This window comes from Saccostrea cucullata, unplaced genomic scaffold, assembly GCF_032062105.1.
Source record: "Saccostrea cucullata isolate Sc308-1 unplaced genomic scaffold, CSIRO_AGI_Scuc_v1 ctg184, whole genome shotgun sequence".
NCBI lineage: Eukaryota > Metazoa > Mollusca > Bivalvia > Ostreida > Ostreidae > Saccostrea > Saccostrea cuccullata.
The window spans coordinates 124,363-147,999 of NW_026926406.1; the positions used below are offsets into that span (position 1 = coordinate 124,363).

General features: G+C 33.5%; 1 protein-coding gene across 2 annotated transcripts in view; it reads right to left on the reverse strand.

The window, feature by feature from the left end:
• Positions 1-351: 351 nt before the first annotated feature.
• The window catches only part of LOC134271610 (glutamate receptor ionotropic, kainate 2-like), a 42,098-nt gene continuing 18,812 nt past the window's right edge, over positions 352-23,637 (reverse strand). The window contains exons 2-15 of one of the 2 annotated variants that reach the window (XM_062753811.1): positions 18,941-19,096; positions 9,867-10,124; positions 9,487-9,665; positions 8,763-8,816; positions 8,454-8,627; positions 8,023-8,175; positions 7,837-7,938; positions 6,556-6,663; positions 6,298-6,333; positions 3,239-3,451; positions 2,458-3,018; positions 1,925-2,147; positions 1,154-1,416; positions 352-924 (exon numbers count right to left, since the gene is read on the reverse strand). In XM_062753811.1, the coding sequence (XP_062609795.1) occupies positions 649-924; positions 1,154-1,416; positions 1,925-2,147; positions 2,458-3,018; positions 3,239-3,451; positions 6,298-6,333; positions 6,556-6,663; positions 7,837-7,938; positions 8,023-8,175; positions 8,454-8,627; positions 8,763-8,816; positions 9,487-9,665; positions 9,867-10,124; positions 18,941-19,096 (2,756 nt within the window). In that variant the 3' untranslated portion in view covers positions 352-648. The remainder of the gene's footprint in view (positions 925-1,153; positions 1,417-1,924; positions 2,148-2,457; positions 3,019-3,238; positions 3,452-6,297; positions 6,334-6,555; positions 6,664-7,836; positions 7,939-8,022; positions 8,176-8,453; positions 8,628-8,762; positions 8,817-9,486; positions 9,666-9,866; positions 10,125-18,940; positions 19,097-23,637) is intronic. The other variant, XM_062753812.1, reaches the window with a different exon arrangement.

Genomic DNA, 23,637 nt, shown 5'->3' on the forward strand with positions numbered 1-23,637 from the left:
GAAATGAGCTTCATTCCTTACGTAGTAACAACCAATATACATGTAATTTATCTTTAAACATGAATATGTCATATGGAATGTGTTGCACCAATTAATTATTTTTTTCATTTATTTAAATTAATTCATTTTAACAAAATACTCCCCTAGCCGAGAAATTCAGAACATAGAATTAGGGTAAAGAAGAAGTAAAAGACTTTACTATTCAAAATAACTTGAATGCAAACATTCATTATATATATAATAATATGTATTTATCCAAATGGATAAGTCTTTACTATTCAAAATAACTTGAATGCAAACATTCATTTTATATATAATAATATGTATTTATCCAAATGGATAATCAAGTGAAGGAGCTGTCGTAAACAACAAAATTTAAATAAAATACATGACGAAACTCTTCTACGTATTCATTTTACAATATGTTTCAATGATGATAACATGATACAATGATAGAATGTAGCATGAAAAATATCACAGTCTATCACAAATTATTCAGCGAAAATCACCGTTATGAATAAAACATGAATTATATAACCTGAAAACAGAGAACGATCTGACGAAAAGAATACACCAAAGAACAAATGAGACAAGTGTATTAAGGCACACTGACAAAATTATCCGTTTTGTGACGGATTAAACCTTTTGTCACGTCTCTGCGTCACTATATTCCACGTGCATGTATGCCCCCTCTCCAAATGAAAATTCCCTACCCCTAGATACAGGGGATTTTCTGAGTTCCCTGAGGGGTAGAATTCCATTGGATGAACTAGAATCTTTTGGCATATCAACAGTCAATGGACATGAGGCGTTATGGCCTTTTTTACACTTGGCACAACTCCGCTTTGTTTTTGATTTTTTTGATGAGCCGTGACAACGAACTGCAAACTTGAGCTCTTGTATCATTTCGGAACACAGCGATTGCTGAAATTCAAAATATTTTACTTTATTCATTATTTAACGTTTTGGAAAGCATTGAATAAACGTACATTTTGATTCTCGTTGTAAACTTTTTCTGCATATCTACAGCGATTTCAATCATTCTGCAAATTTTCAAATTCATTTAATTTCATTTACTTTTAAATTTAGTAAAATTTTAAATAAAAATAAGCGAAACTGTCTGTATTAACAATTTGGCATTATAATTCCCTACTCTGTCTTCTCTGGCATTTTTCTTGGATTTCCAAATAAATTCCAGGAAGGCCACAAGAACGGCCACTGCTAGACCGCCGAGGAGGACAACAAAAATGCCGCCCACGTTGTTGACATCCAGCGCGTTGGCCTTGGATTCAATGGCTTTGCGTTCAGACATACATTTGCCTGACCCCTTCCACCATTTGTTGTACAGTTCTTGTACTTTGCCGTCCTCCTGGAGGTGAAGAATGGCCAACGACAGCTTGTCCCTTAATGGCGAACCTACAGACAAAAACAAATACATACAGACTTTGATTATAGCCAAAAGCAGTTCCAATATGTCTGTTAGGACTAAAATGGCGTGTAAATATTGACAGGAGTTTTCAGACGTGTGAGGAGTGAGCAATATATTTATGTGTTTTTGACAGAAGTTCCTTTACACAATTGCTTCTCAAGGGGGCCAGCCTCGGAATAAGTAGAGTAGACTTATGGATAAAATAAGGCTTTAAGAACCCTGTGGATTGGAGCATCAGGAACAACTTAGGAACATATATGCATCTTTTTGTGATTTTTATTAATTTTGGATAACAAAAAAAAATCTTCTTGTTTACTTTTGGCCATTCACTGTCTAATTTGTTAAAGAACAAATACGAAAATACCATTTACATGTACTGTCTTTGCTGGCGTAAATGGTCGTTCTTCGGTAAAATAGCATTTTTTATTATCAGTCTTCAATAAAAATAGAATATCTAGAACTTCATGGATACTATATTGCTTCGTGATAACTTACCCATGGGCGTGGCAACTCCGAAACCTTTGGAGTCCAGAAGACCCCCCACTTGCATGAGGTCACAATTCTGTTGAACCTCGTACTCAATAGACGTAGATTCCATTAAATAAGCGTAGTTACCGGCCTTAACCTTTGTAACGCCTTCATTTGCGTCTTTCACGAACATATCAGGGTTAGTCCTCATGAAGTGCCACATACGGCGATATGTGTCTATTTTGGAATCCTGAAATTAAAAAAGGACTATAAACAGACTATATTCTTTATATTTGTCGAAAGTCTAAATATATATACGGATAGATGTAAACTATTTTTCTTTCATGAAAAATACCATTCTAATACTTCATATTTCGAAATTCAAATGAATACAAAATATTTCAATCATTTCACTGTTGTTGAATAAAGAAACATACCACCATAAATCTGAAAATACGTTTCCAGTGAAAATGACTGTACTAGCAATATTGATATTCCTTGTTTACAGTGCTTACAGCCATGATATAATGTAAATTAAAGTATGCACATAGTGCACATACCCTGAAAAATGTCATCGTAGATCCTCCTTCCAAAGTTCCATATTTAATTTTATTTTGGGCTGCAAGTCCCTCTGCGCTCTCAATGGGTGATATCATTCGTTCAACTGTTAAAAATGCCGCCAAGTTAGCAGTATAGGACGAGATAATGATAAGAGTGAAAAACCACCAGGTGGCGCCAACAATCCGGGTGGAAATAGCACGTGGATTGACGTCAGAGCCCTGCTGCATGAGCGTTCCCACCGAGAACCAGAAACTGTTGGAGAGATCAAACGTGTTTTGCACTGTGTCTGTGTCCGGGTTACAAGGATGAGGGTTATACCACTCGTAGGGACTAAATCGCGCCAGGACGAATATACAGAAACTCACTAACATGTAGGCAGCAACCACATACACCCAGATCTCCAGAGCGAGAGGGTTCAGAAACGAGAACAGTCCTGGCTTCTTTCTTTCTGGAGTTTTGAAAAGTATGCTTATGCCAAGATTAAGGAATGGTTTGGTGAAATCAATGTATTGTTCCCGGAGATAACTGATGGTTAAAGCAGCAACCGCCAAATCAGCTTTCTGAAATCAAACAATAAGGAAGGAATCTGAGGATATTGTTTGTGATGTCAATATCTTTATAATATATGTAAAAATGAGATGAAGAAGGCAGCTTACACCTGAAGAATGAGCTTTCCGTAGGCGCAATGAAATTCTTCCTGCATTACAAACTTTAAAGAAAGGATTATCCATCAAAATGCTTAAAATATTCAATTCGTTCAAAGTAAAGTCTGTTTTATACCCTATCAATGAGTTCTCGGACGATCCCATTCCATTCTCCGTCGTTAAGCATTCCGTACAGGCCATCTTCCACAGGGACGATTTTATATTCAAACCCCACAATGGCCGCCATTTCTTTCAGAAGGTCAATACAGAAACCCTCGTAAAGGTCGTTACCGAGCTTCGAACCGTCAACCCCAGGCTCCAGGGCCTTCATCATCACATAGGGTTTATCCTGAAATAGGTAAAGGTTAAAAAACACCTGAATTCATTGAACTGTTTTCACCTTTGTTTTTTATGCTAAGAAGTTAAAAACGTCTATTATAATTGTCTTTCTTTAGGATACCTAATATATTTCTTTTAAAGATATTTTTCAATTAAACAGCTCTTCCAAAACAAAACAAAAAGATCTTGATCTAGTTTTCCTTTAAGTGCAGATATTTAAGTTTGATCATAATGTACCCAAGCAGCATTGATTAATAATTATACTAATACAACATGTACATGACAACTTGATGCACTCAGTTTATTAAAATAAAAGAAAAATAGGCTTCATATTTACAACAAAAGTATGCAAACATTTTAATGTTTTAAATATGAATTATATACATATAACCTATTATGGAAAAAGGTAGAATACGTGTACTGTAATATAATAACGCTGAAAATGAAATTATATTTGTTGGTCAAGTCCCCCTTCCCCTTATTTGCGCTAAAACTACAAACCTACTTTGATAATACGCCCGTTTTTTGTTTGAAATGAAATATTTAAAGATAAAGAAGAGTATTCAAACCCAAAAGTCCATAAAACAATTAAAAAAACAGGACCTGAGCAAACACGGACCTCTAAAACATCAGAGGTGGGATCATGTGCCATGGTGGAGCGAGCATCCCCTCCGACCGGACAAACCCTCCGTGTGCTTCTTGTTATGATCGGGAAATGACTGAAAAGTCCGTTGTCATTTCAGTGTATAACTAATGGCCTAACAAGTAATATGAAAAAGTCAATCAGCAATGATAAACTGTATTTGCTGACAAGGTCTTGTATCGACATAGAACTTCCGAAATTTTGACTTTAAACGAGAATTGATATTCTTGTTTCGTCACCTTGGTCGTCAATAATCGACCTTGGTTTTTGAAATTATGCGAAGAGCATACTTTTGCGTATCGAACTGAGATATATGAACATCGTATCCAAGTGATGAATGATATTGCTGCATAAGTAAAGGAAGTTGACGATTGAAAAAGTTAAAGTTATCATGTTTATCATAATGCTTGGTTGTTAGATTACCATGAACGATTTTTTTTAAGTAAATCATCGAAAATATGAGACAGTCGTGTCAGACTTTGTGGTATATTTTATCTCAAGCTCACTAAGATATATCGTATCGACATAAGAATGGAAATAACCATCGTTAATTGACAATGCATCGTTGACACATCTAAATGTCGAGCTGAAGGCCACAGCAAGTGTTTTCTTCTTTTCACGGTACGAATTTGGACAAATTCGGCTTAAGTCATATTAATACAAAAATAGGTCTGTTAAGAACAGAAGCAATTCGTATTAATTGGTATTCTCATAGATGGTTAGAGTCCTGGTCTCCAAAATTCACACAGCTATTGTCAATCAGAAACCCAAGCATCATTTTGATGTCAACTTCACAGTACTTGTTTGTACAGTCAGATTTTTTAAAACAAAATAATTTTGCAAATTACTCATGACAAGGTAAGTATAATTACGAGTTCCATTCTTATTGAAAAAGCAGCTGACTATGATATCAAAAACCTGGACTACAATTCATCGTGGGGAATGGTTGTGTATAAAGTTGAGAAGTCTAAGTTTTTAAGCTGTTGATTTTGATAAAATCTTGTGATTTCAGCTGTTGATTTTGATAAAATCTTGTGATTTCAAATTGTCCCAAAGTTGATTTTGATAAAATCTTGTGATTTCAAATTGTCCCAAAGTTCCTTGGAATATTTAAGTTTCATTGGCGTCTTTTTTACAGCAATAAAATATGATTAAAGGAGATGGGTGAACATGACGAGAGATAAGCCCATAGTGCGATAAACAAGAAGGTGAAAAATTAAATCTCAATTTTATCAAAATTTTCCTTAATATTTCATCTAACATTAAAGTATACTTCATGATAAATCTCTTCAACTTGCACAAATCTCATGAAAATTGAAGTTATTTGCCTATGAAATATTATACAAACACGAAAGAGGACAAAACGAATCATTTTTTCACACTATAACACTATTTTTCGTTATGAGTGGGTCTTCTCTCCATTTTTTTGAAAGGTAATCCTCAAAGTTTGCATAAAAACATACATATTTTGGTTTCCAAAATTATGGAGCAATGACCAACTATACCTAAAAAATATAAGTTTATGACATAACTTTCGTATCTTTTTCTAAAATACTTGAAGTCCCTTAAGTCAATGGTCATATCACAAACATGATTTAAATGCCACACTTCATCAGGACTTGTATAGCGTAATGATTAGCGTGCTAGTCTCAACAGAGAATGCAACTCAGGATTTTTATTGCCAGGGTTCGAACCCAATGGATACCACATTATTTTTCTTAATAAAAGAATAAATTTTAACGAAAAATTTTCCTCAAAACTTTTTGTTTATCATGATTTTACAAAAATCAATGATGAGAACTTTACTCTAAATACTAAAATCACAATTTGAATATGATTTTTATATATCTGAAGCTTGTGGGTTTTTTGCACGCTAAGTTCACCCATCTCCTTTCAATGTCAATCTTTATGTATAGGGTCATAATGACTTACGAATAAAATGGAATATATTTAAGAAACTACACTTATAACATCTACAAACAATACATGTATTCATAATATACATGTACAAAATGCCATTCGAGCCATTCAACACCCAAGTCTAGAATGTAAAAGCCACACTTAATTTCTGGAATGCTTTATGTTTTTCTGTTGTTTTATATTATTGTTTTGAAAGAGAGCAGTAATTCATTGTTAGTAGGAGAAGACTATAAATTCTACATCAGATAAACGGTGGGCAAGAATTCACTACGTGCTTCTAATGGGACTCGTACCAGTTTGGTCGTCACTATCAAGGGACGATCGAGATTCTGAAAAATGGAGAGAAAAAATGGCGTTTCACATCTTTGGTGAGAATCGAAGGTTTGTTTTGTGTTGACATACATTAGACAAGAATTCATAATCTATATATTCCTGTAGTTAAGATACTGTCAGTGAAATAATGATTGTCAGTGTTATTACTAGACATGATATGAACGTATAGAAGAGGTTAGAGTCTGATAAATGATTGGGTCCTCTTAGGACACACTTACTAGTTTGGTGGTAACAACCAAAGTTTTGTTTCCGAAGGGAAAATTGTCCTTGATGTAGCGGTGTGTAAAGTTGACACCCGTCTTTGTATTGGAATTCCAGATCCCAACCTGCAAAGGTAAATTATATACATATTATACCCAACAATGTAAGTACGGTGTAACCCATAATTCCTCTTTGATGTATATGCATTGTATACATAAGTATATATATTTTTTTAGATTTGAGGATATAGTATTGGTTTGTGGGAGTGATTTTTTGGAGAATATGAAGTAGTAATGCAGATATAATTTTACATTTCGTGGTTGTAATAATTTTGTAAGTCTCTCCGTACCTTGAAAACAACGAAAATTAACCGCCACGAAAATAAGTGATTTCACAGTATCTGATTCTGGAAATAATCATAAATACATGCAAAGAGATCTACAACTTATACAATCCTTTTGACTATGTGTGTTGGTAGAGAAGAGCTCAGAGAGATTAATTTTTTTACATTTTAAAAAGGAAACAATAATTTACCAAGGATGCTTTGCTTTCGTTCAGAAACGCACTGTTGACTATCAACCAAAACTTCATTTCTGACAGAATTGTAAACTTTTCCATAGTTTGTGCATGTTTAAACTTTCTTGGTCCTGTGCACACGACCTGTACAGCTGACCTTTGTGAGTTTGGCATAAATGGCCTTCCTTGGTCTTTATCAGCTGACCTTTGTGAGTTCGGCAAAAATGATCTTTCTTGATTCTTTACACTTGACCTTTCTGAGTCAGGGATAAATTACCTTTCTGAATCCGGTTCAACCAACCTTTCTGGGTCATTCACCACTAACTTTTCTGAGTTCGTTACAAACGACTTCTCAGAGTCATTTACCACTGTATTTTCTGAGTCCTTCATAACCAAACCTTCTGAGTCCTTTACCACTGAGATTTCTGAGCACTTTATAACCGACCTTTTATTAGTCCTTTACCACTGAGTTTTCTGAGTCCTTTATAACCGACCTTTCTGAGTCTTTTACCACTGAGTTTTCTGAGTCCTTTATAACCGACCTTTCTGAGTCTTTTACCACTGAGTTTTCTGAGTCATTTACCACTGAGTTTTCTGTGTCCTTTATAACTGACCTTTCTGAGTCCTTTACCACTGAGTTTTCTGTGTCCTTTATAACTGACCTTTCTGAGTCTTTTACCACTGAGTTTTCTGAGTCCTTTACCACTGAGTTTTCTGTGTCCTTTATAACCGACCTTTCTGAGTCCTTTACCACTGAGTTTTCTGTGTCCTTTATAACTGACCTTTCTAAGTCCTTCCTCCGTGAGCTGCATCACATCCAGTTTAAATGTCTGTCGTCGTCCATTTCTGATCCTTATATCTCCCGTCAACCCGCGGATTTCTGACTAACACAATATAAAGCACCAATTCTTAGTTTTACATCATATAAAATCGCCATTGAAAAAAAAATGATTTGACAATGGCCCTACTTCCTGTAGATAGTCGTACAGGTCCTTTCCAGATCTCCAAACTTCTTCTACGTCACAGGACACATTTGGTGGAATAAAGATCTTATCCTTTGACAGGTCCGTTATTGCTTTAGCGAATAGCAACACAGCATCAAATATTACAGCCGACTCGTACTACGATGGAAAAAGACATTCAATATTAAAAAAAAATTCCAAATTTAAAATAATACAAGGGATTCAAAGTCATCTTCTCATAATTTATTTTGGGTGGAAGACAAATATTTCCTAATAAAGACATTATGCAGAGATGACAAATTTGAGTAAAAAAATCTTAAAACGGTCTCATCAGGCCTAGTATCTATTTGATCAGTCAGCATGTAAAATATTTAAAGAAAGCTTATTTTGATTTTGAAGAAGGAGTTACATGTATGTCTTTGCTTGTGGCCACATACCGGAATTGTACTGTAGTCCTTGTCGTATAAAAGTTTGAGATTTGTGTCTCTTTCGTAGTAATACATTTCTTTGATGATGCTTTTTGTGTAGTCGTCATTGGGATCAACCAATCGAAATCCGGTAAGATTCACATAGTTATACTTGTAGTCATACAAATTAATGCCTTCGATGTCCTTTGAATGAAAAGCAAAATGATATATTTTTCATTGATATAACCATGAAAATTATCTTGATATCAAGGAAACTGAATCCGACAAATCGTGATAAATTTTAAAAATAGGATGGATTATATTTATGAAAACACATACCAAAGTTGTGAGAACGTAATGATGGTAGGGATCTATCATCCCCTCCTGAAGCGCCTGAGGAAAAGAGAACAAAATTTAAAACTAAATTACATAATCCTGACGAAATGACTGGCGATCTATGAGAGACGAACATTACAAAGAATATCGACAGCCATGATAAATCTGCTTTGATGGAAACATGCAACCGCTCTCAGATTAAAAAAGAAAATCAAAATCACTAGGATACAGACAGTTCAATATGAAATCTAATGCTTTCTGTCGGTAAGCCATTTACATCTAAGCTCAGATAACTATAGACATTAAACGTTATAAATAGACATCCAAGGCCATCTCTAAAGAAAAATATATGTCCTCGCCGGACCGACTGGCTAAAATGACCACAGTCGATACTTATTCTAACTTCCAGGTAACATTTTTGTTATGTATTCTGGAAAATAGAATTTCTTAAAAAAAATTGAAATTGAAATTTTGTAAGAAAAAATTTGCATCTACCTACTGACCCAAATCTTTCACCCAAAGTCAAAAGAGGGCAAACAATGAAGATTGTAAAGTTAACCTAAGCATGTCTGTTTTAAACTTATTTTATAGTCGTATATTTACAGAATCTTATTGAATAAAACATGTAAAACAAAGTATTACAACATCAATTTCTTTTTCTAATTTCAATATTTACTTAAAACGCGAATAATTTAAGCTATTATTTCAATTGAAATATTTCTCTAACCGTTCGGAGTAGTACAGCAGTGTTCGAAATGTTCATATCCACAATGATATTGGTCCATGATTTAGATTTAGCCTCCTTAAGGACGTCTCGGACATTTGTTCTGTCGCCTTGGCGGATGAATACATTTCTGGTTACATCCTTTGTTATTTCATGTAAAATTGTCTGCATTTTTATTAATCCTAAAATGGAAAAGAAATAGTTTAGATTACTGTACAAGGCATGTAAACAATGAGAAAAATAAAAGAACATCATTAACCTCTTATTGAAGTTTGTTTTTCTCAAATAAATGTTTTCATCCACAGCGTCATGAATAATGCTCTGTTTTCAAATTCAATGAAGATTTAAAAAAATAAAATGTTACAGGAAAATGCTATGTGTACCTCCCTGATTTTCGTAAATCAGAAGAACGGTTTTCATGTTATAGCTGTGAATGAGATCAATGTATGCTTGGGATAAATGGTCTGATTTTGGATGGATGTTGATGGAGAAACCGGAAAGCAACGTCTGCGCAAGCGTGGTTTCCCGATATTCGATGTGTGGAATGTGAAGATGTGAACACATTGTGTTGGTGAAGGCGGAAAGATCCTGAGATCGTGGTCCGAATAATGTGGAGATACCCAGGGTGATTTGATCACAAACTGAAAATTAAATATTCATATATAAATACATCTTGACAGCTTTTTTACATTTAAATTACATGTATATACGATAACGATCTCTATCAGTATCAGCTTGGTTATCATCGTCCCCTTCGTAGCACCTCCATGATCCATTTTGATTAAAGGATAACATGGTTTTCAACCTTTTAAAATTTGTTGATGTATACACAATTAAAGATTATATACTGATAAACCAGCTTTGGAAAGTACGACAAGGGCGTAGCAGCTCAGATAGAAAAGTTCCAATCGGGTACGAATATTTGTAATTATAAGTAAATTCTTCTGTGTAACAAATATACATCTATCGTGTCTTTTTATTTTTTTTAACAGAATGCCTGTTACATTGATTAATATATATTGCTAATCTAATAAGAGTTTCAGCATGCAGATATTGTGAAACTTTGTTAAAATTTTTTTTTTTTTTGCTTGAATTAACGTTGCGTAATTCTCGTATTTATTCCTTTTTTCGTGTGTGGGAGCATCACTCTCGGGAGAATCCATGTAAGCTATCCTCTATTGATATGCTAACAACTTCTGCCAATTCATTCGGAAATAGACATTCCGTCTATTTAACTGTCTCGTAAGATAGCGGACATGTCTCTAGTGCGAAATAAAAACGACCTTGATAATTCAAAGGTTTTTCTTTTTTGAAACCTAAAAGAGCACAAAATCAAAGAACAAGGTATGGTTTCCAAACAAATTTTGCCCTGTGATTTTCTAAAAATTGAAACTGGTGTAAAAGTTGAAAACTGATGCTTTCTTAACAATTGAAATTCAATGCAGAAAAATCATACAAATCATTTTTCTCACATGTGATTCTAAATGCTATTTATGACGTCATAAACATGTGCATTTTCCCGTATTTTCTTTAAAAGTTGCAGAAGACACCAATTTTCAATGGAATTTTCTTTCAGATTATATTGTCCACAGTCATCGCCCACAAAGATCTTGAGATATGTGGTTTGTTATTGAATTTTGCACAAAATATCAAAAAAATTAACTTGGGCGACGGCTGTGGACACTATTTTATAAAGGAAAATCACCCTTGAAATGGGCCATTTTGAGGCTTTTTCTGTTGAAAATGAAGAAATGAATCACATTAATGACGTCATCTTTGCAGAATGGTAAACCTTCATGCCATATTCTTTCCTGATTTATCACAGACATATACTTAACTAATATTTAAGCCAGTTTCAAAACTTTTTGATGTCATTACATTTTTAGGGCGCAATAATGCCAAAACCCTACCTTCTTCTTTACATTGTGCCAGACTAAGATTTGAAGAAGAGTAAAACAAAGGATTTCTTTCATTGAAAAAAAGTGAAAACCCTTATAACCTTAATATACATGGTGTCCCAAAACATATGTTACACTTTTAATCATCTATAACTTTATCAAAACAAAAGTATTCACTAAGAAATTTTGTCAACATCTAGTGTAATAACATACATTGTATCTGACAAACTTTTGAGAAATTCTATCTAAAAGTCAGGTAATTATGATGTCCTTATGACGCCATCATACTTTTAATATGGAACCTTCATGAGAACAACTGGTAGAAATTGTAAAACTTTTCTAAGGGTCTAAATCTGCGACTTTAGTCATTAGAACCATGAGAAAACAACAACCTGCAATGAAATTAAGTGCTCAACAGGATACTTTTTTCTAGTTTTGTGAGGGAGGTTGAAGTTAAAGGCACCATTAATGACACATGACTTAATTCTGGTATTAGAAGTCCAAAGAGTGCCCGTACCATAGAGAACATTAAAACCATAATGACTGATAGAGTTGTTATACTGAAACTTTACAAATATCCCTTAGACGGGTCCTGTATGAACAAGAGAGCACCTTTGGTAAAGTTAGTGTTCATAAAATACTCAAATTTGAGTTAAAATGGATTCCTTACAAGATAAGTGTAACGCAGCATTTGAACGAGACAGAAATTAGAAATCATACAGAGTCTACCCATTGGATTTTAATTAGACCAGACTCTGAAACTTTGATATGCATGGTATTACAATGAAGTCTGCTTCCATTTTAACAATGTATTTAAAGAGAATCTTAATTTCTGTTGTTTGGTGAAACCCAATTTTATTGTGGGAAAATCTCTAAACTGTAAGAATGTCACCTTTTAAGCATGGTAAAAAACCCTATAGAAATCATGTTCAAACAATGTTATATTCAAATGAACATCATTTGGAACATGTTGTAGAATGACATGTGTTTTTAGGAGAAATGTTGATGATTAATAAGGAAACCGGGACAAATGTATGCGTGACAAAAAAATTATAATAATTATATTATATATTTTAAATTTCATTAAGGTAACTTGAGGCATAACATTTTTTATTATCCTTCAGAATTATACAGTCAATCTGATTGGTTTAGATAAATATTTTTTGCAGGGAGACAACTAGTGATTCTCTCACGCGCAGGGTGACAACTGTTATCTCCCTTCAGATGACAATGAAATAGCGTAAGCGTTAAAAAGCATGCAGGGTTACAACTGTGTTGTCGCCCTTTGAATAAAACTACAGTGGTTTAAGCGAGATAACTCCTATTTATAAGATATAATGGCTAAATATGTAATTTTTGGTAAACAATAAATTCTAACGATGACGTCAAAGTTGTCTGTTGACATATTTTGAAAGTATGGAATAGGAGCAGAGTAGAAGAAAATAAGAGGTTTGATTACTATTTTCTTCTCTATCTAATTGATAATGGTATATTCTTCAGGATAATAAAACTATTATGGACTGTTTACGCAACGGTAGAAAAATTATTAAAATTATCAGGTGCAAGCATGACAGTTTTTGCGCAAGCGCCCTCGGGTGACAACCCTACTCAGACCTGATAATTGGTGATGTCTCCCTTCTAAACAGTCCATAATTGTATAATAGCGGTTTAAAAGTGTAACATATGTTTTGGGACACCCTGCACATGCATACCGAGACGAAAGTGTAAGACAATAATTTTTAAAGGACTCTTAAGATACAGAAATTGTCTCGAATTCGCTAGATCTAGCAAAAACGTTCGTGTGGTAACAAGGTGTTAACAAAATCATTATAACGACAACAGAAAGTTACAAGATGTTATCGAGGTTGCTGAAATTTATTCAATTTATCAGTGAGAAGAAAGCCTCGCTTTAAAAACTGGTCATACTCAGAGTCAGCTCTTCAGAAGCGAATCAGTCGAAGATATTAACGATAAGCAGGTGATAGCTTATACTGTATATACATGTATAAGGAAAGCTGATGATGGAAAACCTGAAGTCCTCTCGTTTGTGATACAATTTAGTAGTTACTTAACTTTTATCGTCTACAGTCAATAAAAGACCAAATATGTATCTTTCTTTTCAAGTTCACTTGAATACACACTTTTCATACAACACTGTAAAATCGGGCAGAAATGGCCTTATGAGTAACAAATAGAAAAAACTCATTGTGTGCAATATTGGTTGATTGGGAAGTATAGTTAATTTCGTGGAAGATTTTAGTAAATTAAACATAATTTCGGGAAAATATTTCCATTTCTTATGTTACTTGAATCCGAAACATCAAAAGAATGCTGAAAATCTATGTGACAGATCCAAAAATTCTCACTTTCAAGGGCCTCTACATACATACCGAATCCAATCAAATGTACCCTCGTGTTATTTATTACTGCATATATATAAACTCTTTTGATTCGCCACGGATCAGAAGTGCTAAAATGTGCTGGATGCTAATAATAGCTAACTTATTCTTTTCTTTTGATTTATATCAGATATAAAGGAACATGGGGTGGTAATTCAAAGAGTAAAACACAATTTCTGTTAAATAATTGCGTTTCGATGCAAACATTGAAATACGAGGCAACTATCTTAATTAAAATGAATTTATTTTCGAAGTAACTTCAAATAAAATCTTAATTGTAAAGATGTTCTGTCAAATATATCCTTATCCCAATTAAAGAGGGTCTCTCCCTCTAGATAAATGTCGTACTATATTTCAGCAGACATCGAGTTTTTACAGTTTATGAATGAAAAAATAATGTTCAATACACTCATAAAGAACTCGATCTAGCTCATCTCTATTTCCTAAACTATAGAAATTATCTCTGCCAAAAACACTGTTGGATAAACCCTGTCACATTAGGCTGGATTTATAGCTGTTCTTCCTTGAAGCATTGCAAAAAAAGTATTCCATCTAAGTAGGATTTTGCTGTGATTGCAGAGTTTATACAATTTAATGCATCTTTAGTTACAGTTTACTTTAAACTTCCGCTTTGTTGCAGTATGCAGTAAGTCTTATTCTGGATAATTAATGGTGATAGGAATCCGAATGATCAGGGATCGTTTTCTTGATACCAATTTAAATCTTTCCTTCGGAACCAAATCTTTGCAACGGTAGTTCCTATAACCTATAAGGATAGTATCTGTAAAGGTTATTTTTTGTGAACCTATATAGAGAAAGAGTCGGAATAATTCAGACAGGCAGACTGAATAGCGGTGCATTTTATTTTAAAATTTATATAAGCAATATTTTTAATCACAAAAAGGCCCAGTCTTGTATTCCAACATTTATTTCAAACTGAATACTACACCCCATATTTTCTACAAATATATTCATCTACTATTCCTTCCAAACTTTTAAATTACAAGAAATTTTAACAAAGCCTGGATATCGAGCAGTTGGAACATAATCCTCCTACCTGTTCATGTTCTTCAACCTACAACTATAGGCCTGCTGGACACGTTATAACTCGTGATGTAAATATAGTTTTTTTTTAAAAGAGCAAACATTTAGTGAACCCCGAACTTTCAACTGCATGGTGTCATAATTTCAAAAATATTATGAATTCTATGGTAGATTACGCCATGTGCGGGGTCAGACATAGAAAAAACATTGTCATAATGGATTCGATGTATTAGATGTATGTTAAAATCTCGCATCAAGAGAGCGGAGAGCAATTTGAAAACCATCTATTCTTCTGTGTTCATTAATTCAGAAGTGAAAAAATAGATTACTGGTCACAGCTGAAAAAGCGGGTAACAACATTTTTTTGTACGGTTCATTATTACAATAGCATTTTAGAGGATTTGGGATTTATTTCTACAAGTAGAAAACCAACTTATACCCATAACCCCCTTTCTCAGGAGGACGTTTTTCAAAAGCATGTGTCTGTTTTGAATATTTTTAATATTCCCAACAAATGATTTCAATTTACCATGTCTATCTTACATTCCAAAACCTCATAAAAATCCTTATAAACAAATATACAAAGCGGGTTCCAATCAATGTTCTACCAAGCGTCTTTTTCTTTACTCCTCACTTAAATATTAACAGCAGTGACGAAGAAACTTTAGAGGTTCTGTGCAATAATACTTGATTGTTTGAGAAGTGGTGTAAATCAGAGGTGGATACGTAAAATTTTAAAGGAACGTTCTGAAAATTTGAAATCACAAAATTTAACCAAAATCAAAAACATCAAAACGTAAGATTTTTCATATCTATATACTTACAACCATTCCTCATGATAAATTAGAGCTAGGCTTTTTGACATAATTGACAGCTCTTTTTTTCAATAAAAATGGAACTCGTATATTAATAAACCTTGTCATTGGTCATTTGCAAAAGCATTTTGTTAAATACAGCTCAACGCACTTTTTAAGCTCACATGGTTTTTCGCACAAATTAAGGTCACATTGCTATAATGTAATATTGTGTAGAGAGACAACAAAATGCATTTAAAAAGTACCTGTTTACATTATTTGAGTTTTATTTCATTAACATAAACATAATTTACACAAATCAGTTAATAGAACTTTGATATATTCATGGCTGCAAAATAACAACTATTCCCATTTGATTTTTTGTTGTTTCTTGCAAATTGTAGCTGTCGTTTTCTCCATTCTTTTGAAAGCAGTATCTCTTTGCAGAAACGTAGACACAGGCACAGTACAGCTTGTGTAACTTGTATTTTCTGTATATTCTGACTCTTTTGCGCGCGATAATAGTATTTTTCATCTGTTTGACTGCTTTGTGTGTTAATAAGGTGGTATTTTTCAGAGTTACCTTCTAAAAATCTAGAATCATGAAAGATTAATCCCAATGCAAAATTTTACGTTTCAAACCGTAAATGCAATAGAATTTTCCTTTTCATAGTGTAACATGCAAGGGAGGTCACTGCCTGTGAACCCCCGCGGGCTCGTACCCGTGATAAAAACGGATAGCCCTGAGATGCTGCAAATATGTACAATGCGCAGTCTTAATCACTTCGTACTGCGTATATTATGTTTTAACTGGTAGCGAACAAGTGACACTGGCAGGGAAGTTCACACACCAGCGCACTTCCACAAGAGACAAGCAGGGACGACCACACTTGCCCTTGCGCAGTGACAAGCAGGGATGACCACACACTTGATACTAAGACACGGTTCTAGACCAGGGACACTGGTAGGGATGTCCGCACACCAATGCCCTACCACAAGATGCATGCAGAGATGTCCTCACACCTGATCTTGCGCAGCAACATGCAGGGATGTCCTCACACTTTATGCTAATAGATGCTAATTCCAGAGCAGGGATGAACACACACTCTGACTAGCAATAAACAGGGATGACCGCACACTTACTACTTAGAGCAGTACAATATAAGCAGGGATCTCCGCACACTTACATGGACACACAAGGTTCTTCAAGTTTTACCTCTAGAACGTCTCTCGTACAACCGCCAGTAAAACCGTACATATTTTAACACCATATAAAATACTTAGTGATTATTTATTTACAAACTAATTAAAACACCAATCAAGCTTCCAATCAGTCCAACTAAAGAAACATACAATGATTATAATTGATAACTTTAATTCGAATTCAACACTAATTAAGTATTTATTTTTAAAGCATATAATGAGTAATTAAAAATAACAAGGGCGATAACTCTCGCTATAATAAAAATAGAGAATACAGCGTTCCGCTTCAATAGAAAGAATATACTATTTAGAAAATTAAACAATACTTCAATATCCTACCCTTAACTGTGGTTTCCTTATGTAATGTTATCATTTTTCGGCGCTACATTTCGACAAAACCAAGAGGAGTATAGTAATTGAGCAAAGAATTTTGAAAAATACTCACCTTTAAAAAGAAAATCAAAAATTTTTAACTACATGGTATGTATAAAAGCTCGTTTTATATAATTTGTAAAAACTTATGGTAGAATCCTATAGTAGAAACATCGTACCATTTATTGATTAATTCCCCTTTATTACATCCACTTTAGAAACTTAAGATAATGATTCTAAAGGACTTATGTCCTCGACATTATATATGTAATATAACGTAGGGCTGTTTCATCGTACTGAAGTTAGAAAATGGTAATTTTTATAACAAAAATGTAACCTTAATTTGTGCGAAAAACCATGTGAGCTTAAAAAGTGTGTTGAGCTGTAGATTGTAGACACAGGATGCTTGAGTTATTGATTATATTTATGTGGTTTTAGAGACCAGATCTTCCAACAATCTGTTTGAATCCCATAATTACGAATTTATACCCGTCAAATACCCGATATAAGCAGACCTATTTTTGTAACTATTAAATGTAGAATTCATTCCAAACCTTATACACAAGAAGAATCCACCTGCCTTGGACTTCAGTTCGACATATAGATATATCTACGATGTATTGTCAGTAAACAAATAGTTATTTTCATTCAAATGTTTCATATTTGGATATTTTACTAGAAAAAAAGATTTTTATGGTAATCTAACGACAAAGTTTTAGGATAAACGTGGTGACTCTAACTTTTTCAATCGTCAACTTAAGTCCCTTACTTATGCAGGAATGCACTCTTATTTCCTGCATATGAGGTTATATCTCTCAGTTGATTCAATACACAAGAGCATGTTATACTTAAGAGCAATTTCTAACGAAGTAAATTATTAACAAAAATGTTGTTGAAACAAGAATATCAACTTTCTCGTTTTAAGGCAACATTTTGTAAGTTCTTTGCTCGATCCCGTGACTTGTTAGCAAATACAATCTACCATTGTCAAATGCTGTCTGATGTTTTTCATACTAATTTTTAGACCAATTAATTGTCGACGGATTTTTCTGTTATTTTCCGATCATGACACGGCGTATGTGACCGGTTGGCAGGGGATGCTCGCTCCTCCATGGCATCGGATCCCACCTCTGATGTTTTAGAGGTCTGTGTGTTCTTCCCCTGATTCGTGTTGTTTGAGTAAAAATATCTCTGGGTTTAGGGCTTTCATGTTTATTCACAAAAAAGATAACGTTCTCTTTGAAGATACTGTAGAAGTACTTTTATCTGCGTGGTATTAATTTACGCTATGTACGCGGTCACAAATTTTCCGCGGAAATTTGTCCAAGCGTACTTAATATAAATGTAAGGCATATAGTGACAATCTAGGAAATCCGCGAAATTTTCTACACGCGGATTCAACAGAAATTGAGAATCCGCGGAATTATGACCCCGTGGAAAAAAGTACGTCTACACTAGAAATAATCAAGATTAGTGAAAAAGTAATGGTACCTTTGGAAAATTTTCAAGAACCAAATGACAAGAAACAATTATGCTACGTGAAAGCTTTTTTACGTAGTTTCAGTTCAAGTTTGTTAAAATCATGACCCCAGGGATAGTGGGACCACAATGAGTAATTCAAGTTGTGCTATTTGATCAGATCAAATTACTAGTTTTTACGTGTTACTCTACCTGAAATGGTTAACAATTGACGACAATTTAATGAGGTACAATGCATTTAAAATAGTATTTTGGATGAGCGACTTACTTTCCATTGATGACGTGAATGCGTCTTCCACCGACAGACGCCGTGTATCGTAGCTAAGCGTTGATCCGCCCAATAAATTTTTCTCATGTTTAATCCTGTAGACTGCGTACTTGAATGCGTTCTCTGTTGTACTTTCCTCATTGCTGAACAAACCTCCTAAAACAATAAAAGTTGAGATTTTTAACAGAACGAGAACACGGTGTAAGGACGTGTAAAACTACTAAAGAATGAAACATTAGTAAGAAGAGTAATTGTAAACAAAATATTAAAGACTGGAACAAGTAAACAAACCATTTAGTATATCTGAAAATAAATTTCATTAAATAGTTTACAAAAATATTTTTATGTGTACATAAATCTCTCTTTATTGCTTTGTGAATAGAAACAGTAGAAAGGTTTCTTTTGCCTGATTACCAGAGAAGAGTTCAACAAGAAATTGTAACGAACACTCTTCAATTAGCAATGTATGTAATTGCAGCCACTAATTGTAAAGAAATATAATCTATTTGACTGTTTGAAATGAAATCTATCATCAAAGATTCATTTCATTTCTTTCCTTTTTTATGTATGTGTTCTATCAATAATCATATTTCAGCAGAAAACAAATGTGTGATACGAATCGTACACATTTCATCAATGGGGGAGGAGGAAATCCGTTTCTCATCTCTAATCCACGATTAACATAAATAAATTGTACTCAAGGACAATATCATATTACACCGCATTTTACTCCAGATGCGTGTTGGCACCGAGTAACCTGCACGTGAACGGAAGGACTGGAGAGACCCTAAAGAGGAACAAAGGGCATCTAAAGCATATACATGTATATCCCAGAAGAACCCCATATTTACATAATCAAGTTTGTGGAAAACGAGACCTGATAATTTAGATAAAACGTGCACAATTGTGTTTTTGCGGTGGAGGCAGGTTCGTGGAAAAAATAATACAATTCACTCTTGGCAATGGAAATGAAGACCAAAAATAATTAGTGAGAGATGTTCCGTGTAACAGAATTAATCTGGCCGTGTTCCGAATGGTGACTTCGGAAACTATCGTGACAAAGACAAGCATGATGGATGAAAATATAATTAGCGTCTTCTAACATTCAGTTTCCGCTCAACTCATACTTTGCCATTTTAACGGAAGTAGCAATGTCAAAAAATTCAAATTATCCGTCGCCTTTTTGTCTATAAAGGCTGCATGCCTCTTTTGAATTAAAAATTGATGAATGATATTATTGTAAAATATTAAAGAAATTGTTTGTTTAACTATACTATATATGGATTTATACAAAAAATATGTTAACAGGTATAAAACTACTTAAAATTTTTACATAAAACAAAACTAACAAATTTGATTTCCGTAATTATCTTTTCCCCCCTTCTTTTGTTAAAATAGTAAGATATATTTGATAAAAAGTTGTTATTCTGTAAATCTGTCATGGCCCTAACCTGACACAGTATACATGCAAAATTCTGGGGCATGAGATGAATATTCTTCCTCGGTATGTTAGGTTTATTTGCAAGGTCAAACTCTTTTTTTCGCAGTCAATTAGCAATGACATATACATATAAGGAGATAACAAACAGTATTCAAAATCAAAAATCCGTTCACACAATACAAGTCAGGATAAGAGCTGCAAATGTTATCTCGATGATTTCCGGCATAAAATGATTAGATTCGAAGAAAAAACAAACGGAAGATTGAGGACAATCAGGCGTAGTTCCGGAGACGCAGGTGCTTGCAATTTTTCAATTTTTTTTGTAAAATTTCGAATTGAAAGTTATTAATCAGGTCTTTTTAAATGCTGAATTACAAATAAATGAAAATAACTTCACGTGATTGGATTTTATGATATTTAAAAAACTTTTTTGCAGTTTAACAGCTTAATTGACATTAAAAGCAAGAGAGGGGACTTATTAAAGCTGTTCCTGTTGCTATATCCGATTCAAGTCAAAGGGAGAAGAATATTTAATTAGAATAAAAGAATATTAACAAAGCTTTAATTTTCTCAAGGGGGTTTCTTTATAGTGTATCAACCATGTACCAGCCAGTAAAACCCCAGAATTCTTTCTATCAGATGAAAGATTATTTTAAAAAAGGTTTATAATGTATGTACTATTTTGCTGAATACGGATAACCTTTTAAACTTTTATACAGAAATATAGGGGAAATAAATAATGTACGTATATTGCAAATACTAAGATTGACTTAAGAATATTTAGTATTACAAAGTTATAAGAGTTTTTTTTATAACAAAGATCTAAAACCAAGAAAACAACGAACATTATTTCACAATTGTCGTGGTGGTCTTTATTTAAAATATGTAAATGTTTAAAAATAGAAATCAGCTAATCCTTTTAATTATACAAATTCTCGGGAAGTAAATGTCAAATAATATTCATTAACCACAAAAATATTCGAGCAGTTGATTTTTATGTTTAATGTTTGTGTTCTATCTCCTCATTTAACCCCTAATTTTTGTACCGCTGATAACACAAACACAATGCAGTCTACTTTCACTTTTCAGATTCTTTCAGATTATTCCGCGCCATTATGTAACCTAACAACTTCCTGGCTTTTGTGTCAGATATTTAGCCCTTGGTATAATTAGGTAAATCTGCCAGAAAAGATGTCACTCGATATCTTCTGTATTTAAAATGCCAATATAACATAAAACCCAACCAAATTTCGTTCAAAGGCCAATGAAGAAAACAGGCCAAAATATTTATTACTTTGTGTGATTTGCTCCTTTCTCCCCCTTGGAAATTGCTCTATATTTCGCTATCTTCAAGGGAAATTATAATGCCATAAAAGGATCTTGTTCTAGATTCACAAAATACATTTTGTATATCAAATCTGATGTGATTTGAAATACTGAAGAAATCACGACGGCCTGAATTGCTCTTGATGATTCTTGTTCTAGATGATAATCACTGCCTTTTTGACGAGAGAAAAAAGAGATAACTAGTTTTTGGACGTTACACAATTATAAAGCCATGACCGTCAGAAAAAATATGTTTTACGCACAGAACACTATAATTTTAGCCTAAAAAGCAAGCAAGCTGCTCTCTTCGACACCGGATCGTGTGGAGTAAGGGTATTTTTCCGGAACTGTTGATGTAGATCGATTTTTCCGACCAAGCAAGGTGGGCGTTAGTATTATATAATTTGATGTTTATTGTTCTGTGAATTTCCACAATAGAAAAAAATCTTATCGGCCGACGTGGAGGAGTAAAATTTATGTGTCACATTATAGATAACAATCAGAAAAGAATGCCCATCGGAGTCAGACTGGTTTCTCAAACAAAAATGAATCGTTGTTAATTCATAAACATTCTTTCTCTCATGAGAAAGAATATTTATATACTAAATATTAATAAATGCAACTTATCTATTGTTCATGATAAAAGTCTTCAGACAATAAGTACCAAATACCAGCTAAATTATATGATAAAACGAGATGACTTCAGCTTTTCAATCGTCGGCTTTCCTTATTGATAATAAAAAAAACATTTAAACTTAACAAAGATCAAGTGCGTTCGATTCAACTAAACAAAACTGTGAGCATAAAAAAGAGACCCCGGACAGACCCTGGTAGAATCAGGTGCCATGGAGGAGAGAGCATTCCTCTGTCGACAGCCCTATATATTTTTCAGTAGACGAGGTGTTTGGAAGTCAAATTTACCCTAGAAGTCTCACAAAATATGAGTATCAAAATACAACACAGTGTTAGATCTTATTATATTAGTAAATAAATAGTCTTTAATAATAAAAAAAGGATAAGTTCGAAAAGTCTAGAGATTTTAGGCTTTCAATATGTTGGCGTTTTATTGAACGCATAATTTACAATAGATACATTCTTAATATGAGTTTTCAATATTGAACCCCCCTTATACACTATAATGTTATCTAGTCAACCGCTTATCAGCTTATTTATGACTTTTTGTTGCAACTAGCTTTAAATGTTTTCATTTTCACACAAAATTAAAATTAATAATTTAATGTGTATAACCTTCTATTAAAATCTCAATATTAAGCAAATCGTAACACTGGGAAGGGTTACTGGAATGATATCATTAAATTATAACATTTTAAGGTCAATCGCTGATATTTCAGTTAAATACTACGAAACGAAAATATTAATTTTGAGGAGTTAATTAATTAATTAATACGAATAAATCAATTGGATAATATTTAGCTTGATAATAAAGGAGTTATGAAACTTAATTTGGTGAATATTGCCGTATTCCAGAAAAAAAAACATCTTCTTATTTGTCAATAGCCTGTCTCGGTTTTAATATTCATCGTTCTCAGAACATAATCTTGAGTATCGAATAATTATGGTTACACAAACAGCATATCTAGTTCATAGTGGAATAATATTTCACGAATAAGGAAACTTATCGTCGGAAACCCTGTCACCTCATTTGTCACACAGTTTATTTTTCAGCTGGCTATCATCTTTTACAGCAGTAAAACATGACAGACTCGGCGATGTCTCTTTTTCAGAGTAAACTGATTATATAAAGCTGACATATCAGCAGTCTCATTTAAAGTCATCATTTCGTAATTTCTATGGTAGATACAATGACCTTGTCAGCAAATACAATTTATCATTGAGTCAAATGCTGACTGGCGTTTTTCATACTTATTGTTACTCCATTTTTTATACACTGAATTGACGACGAATTTTT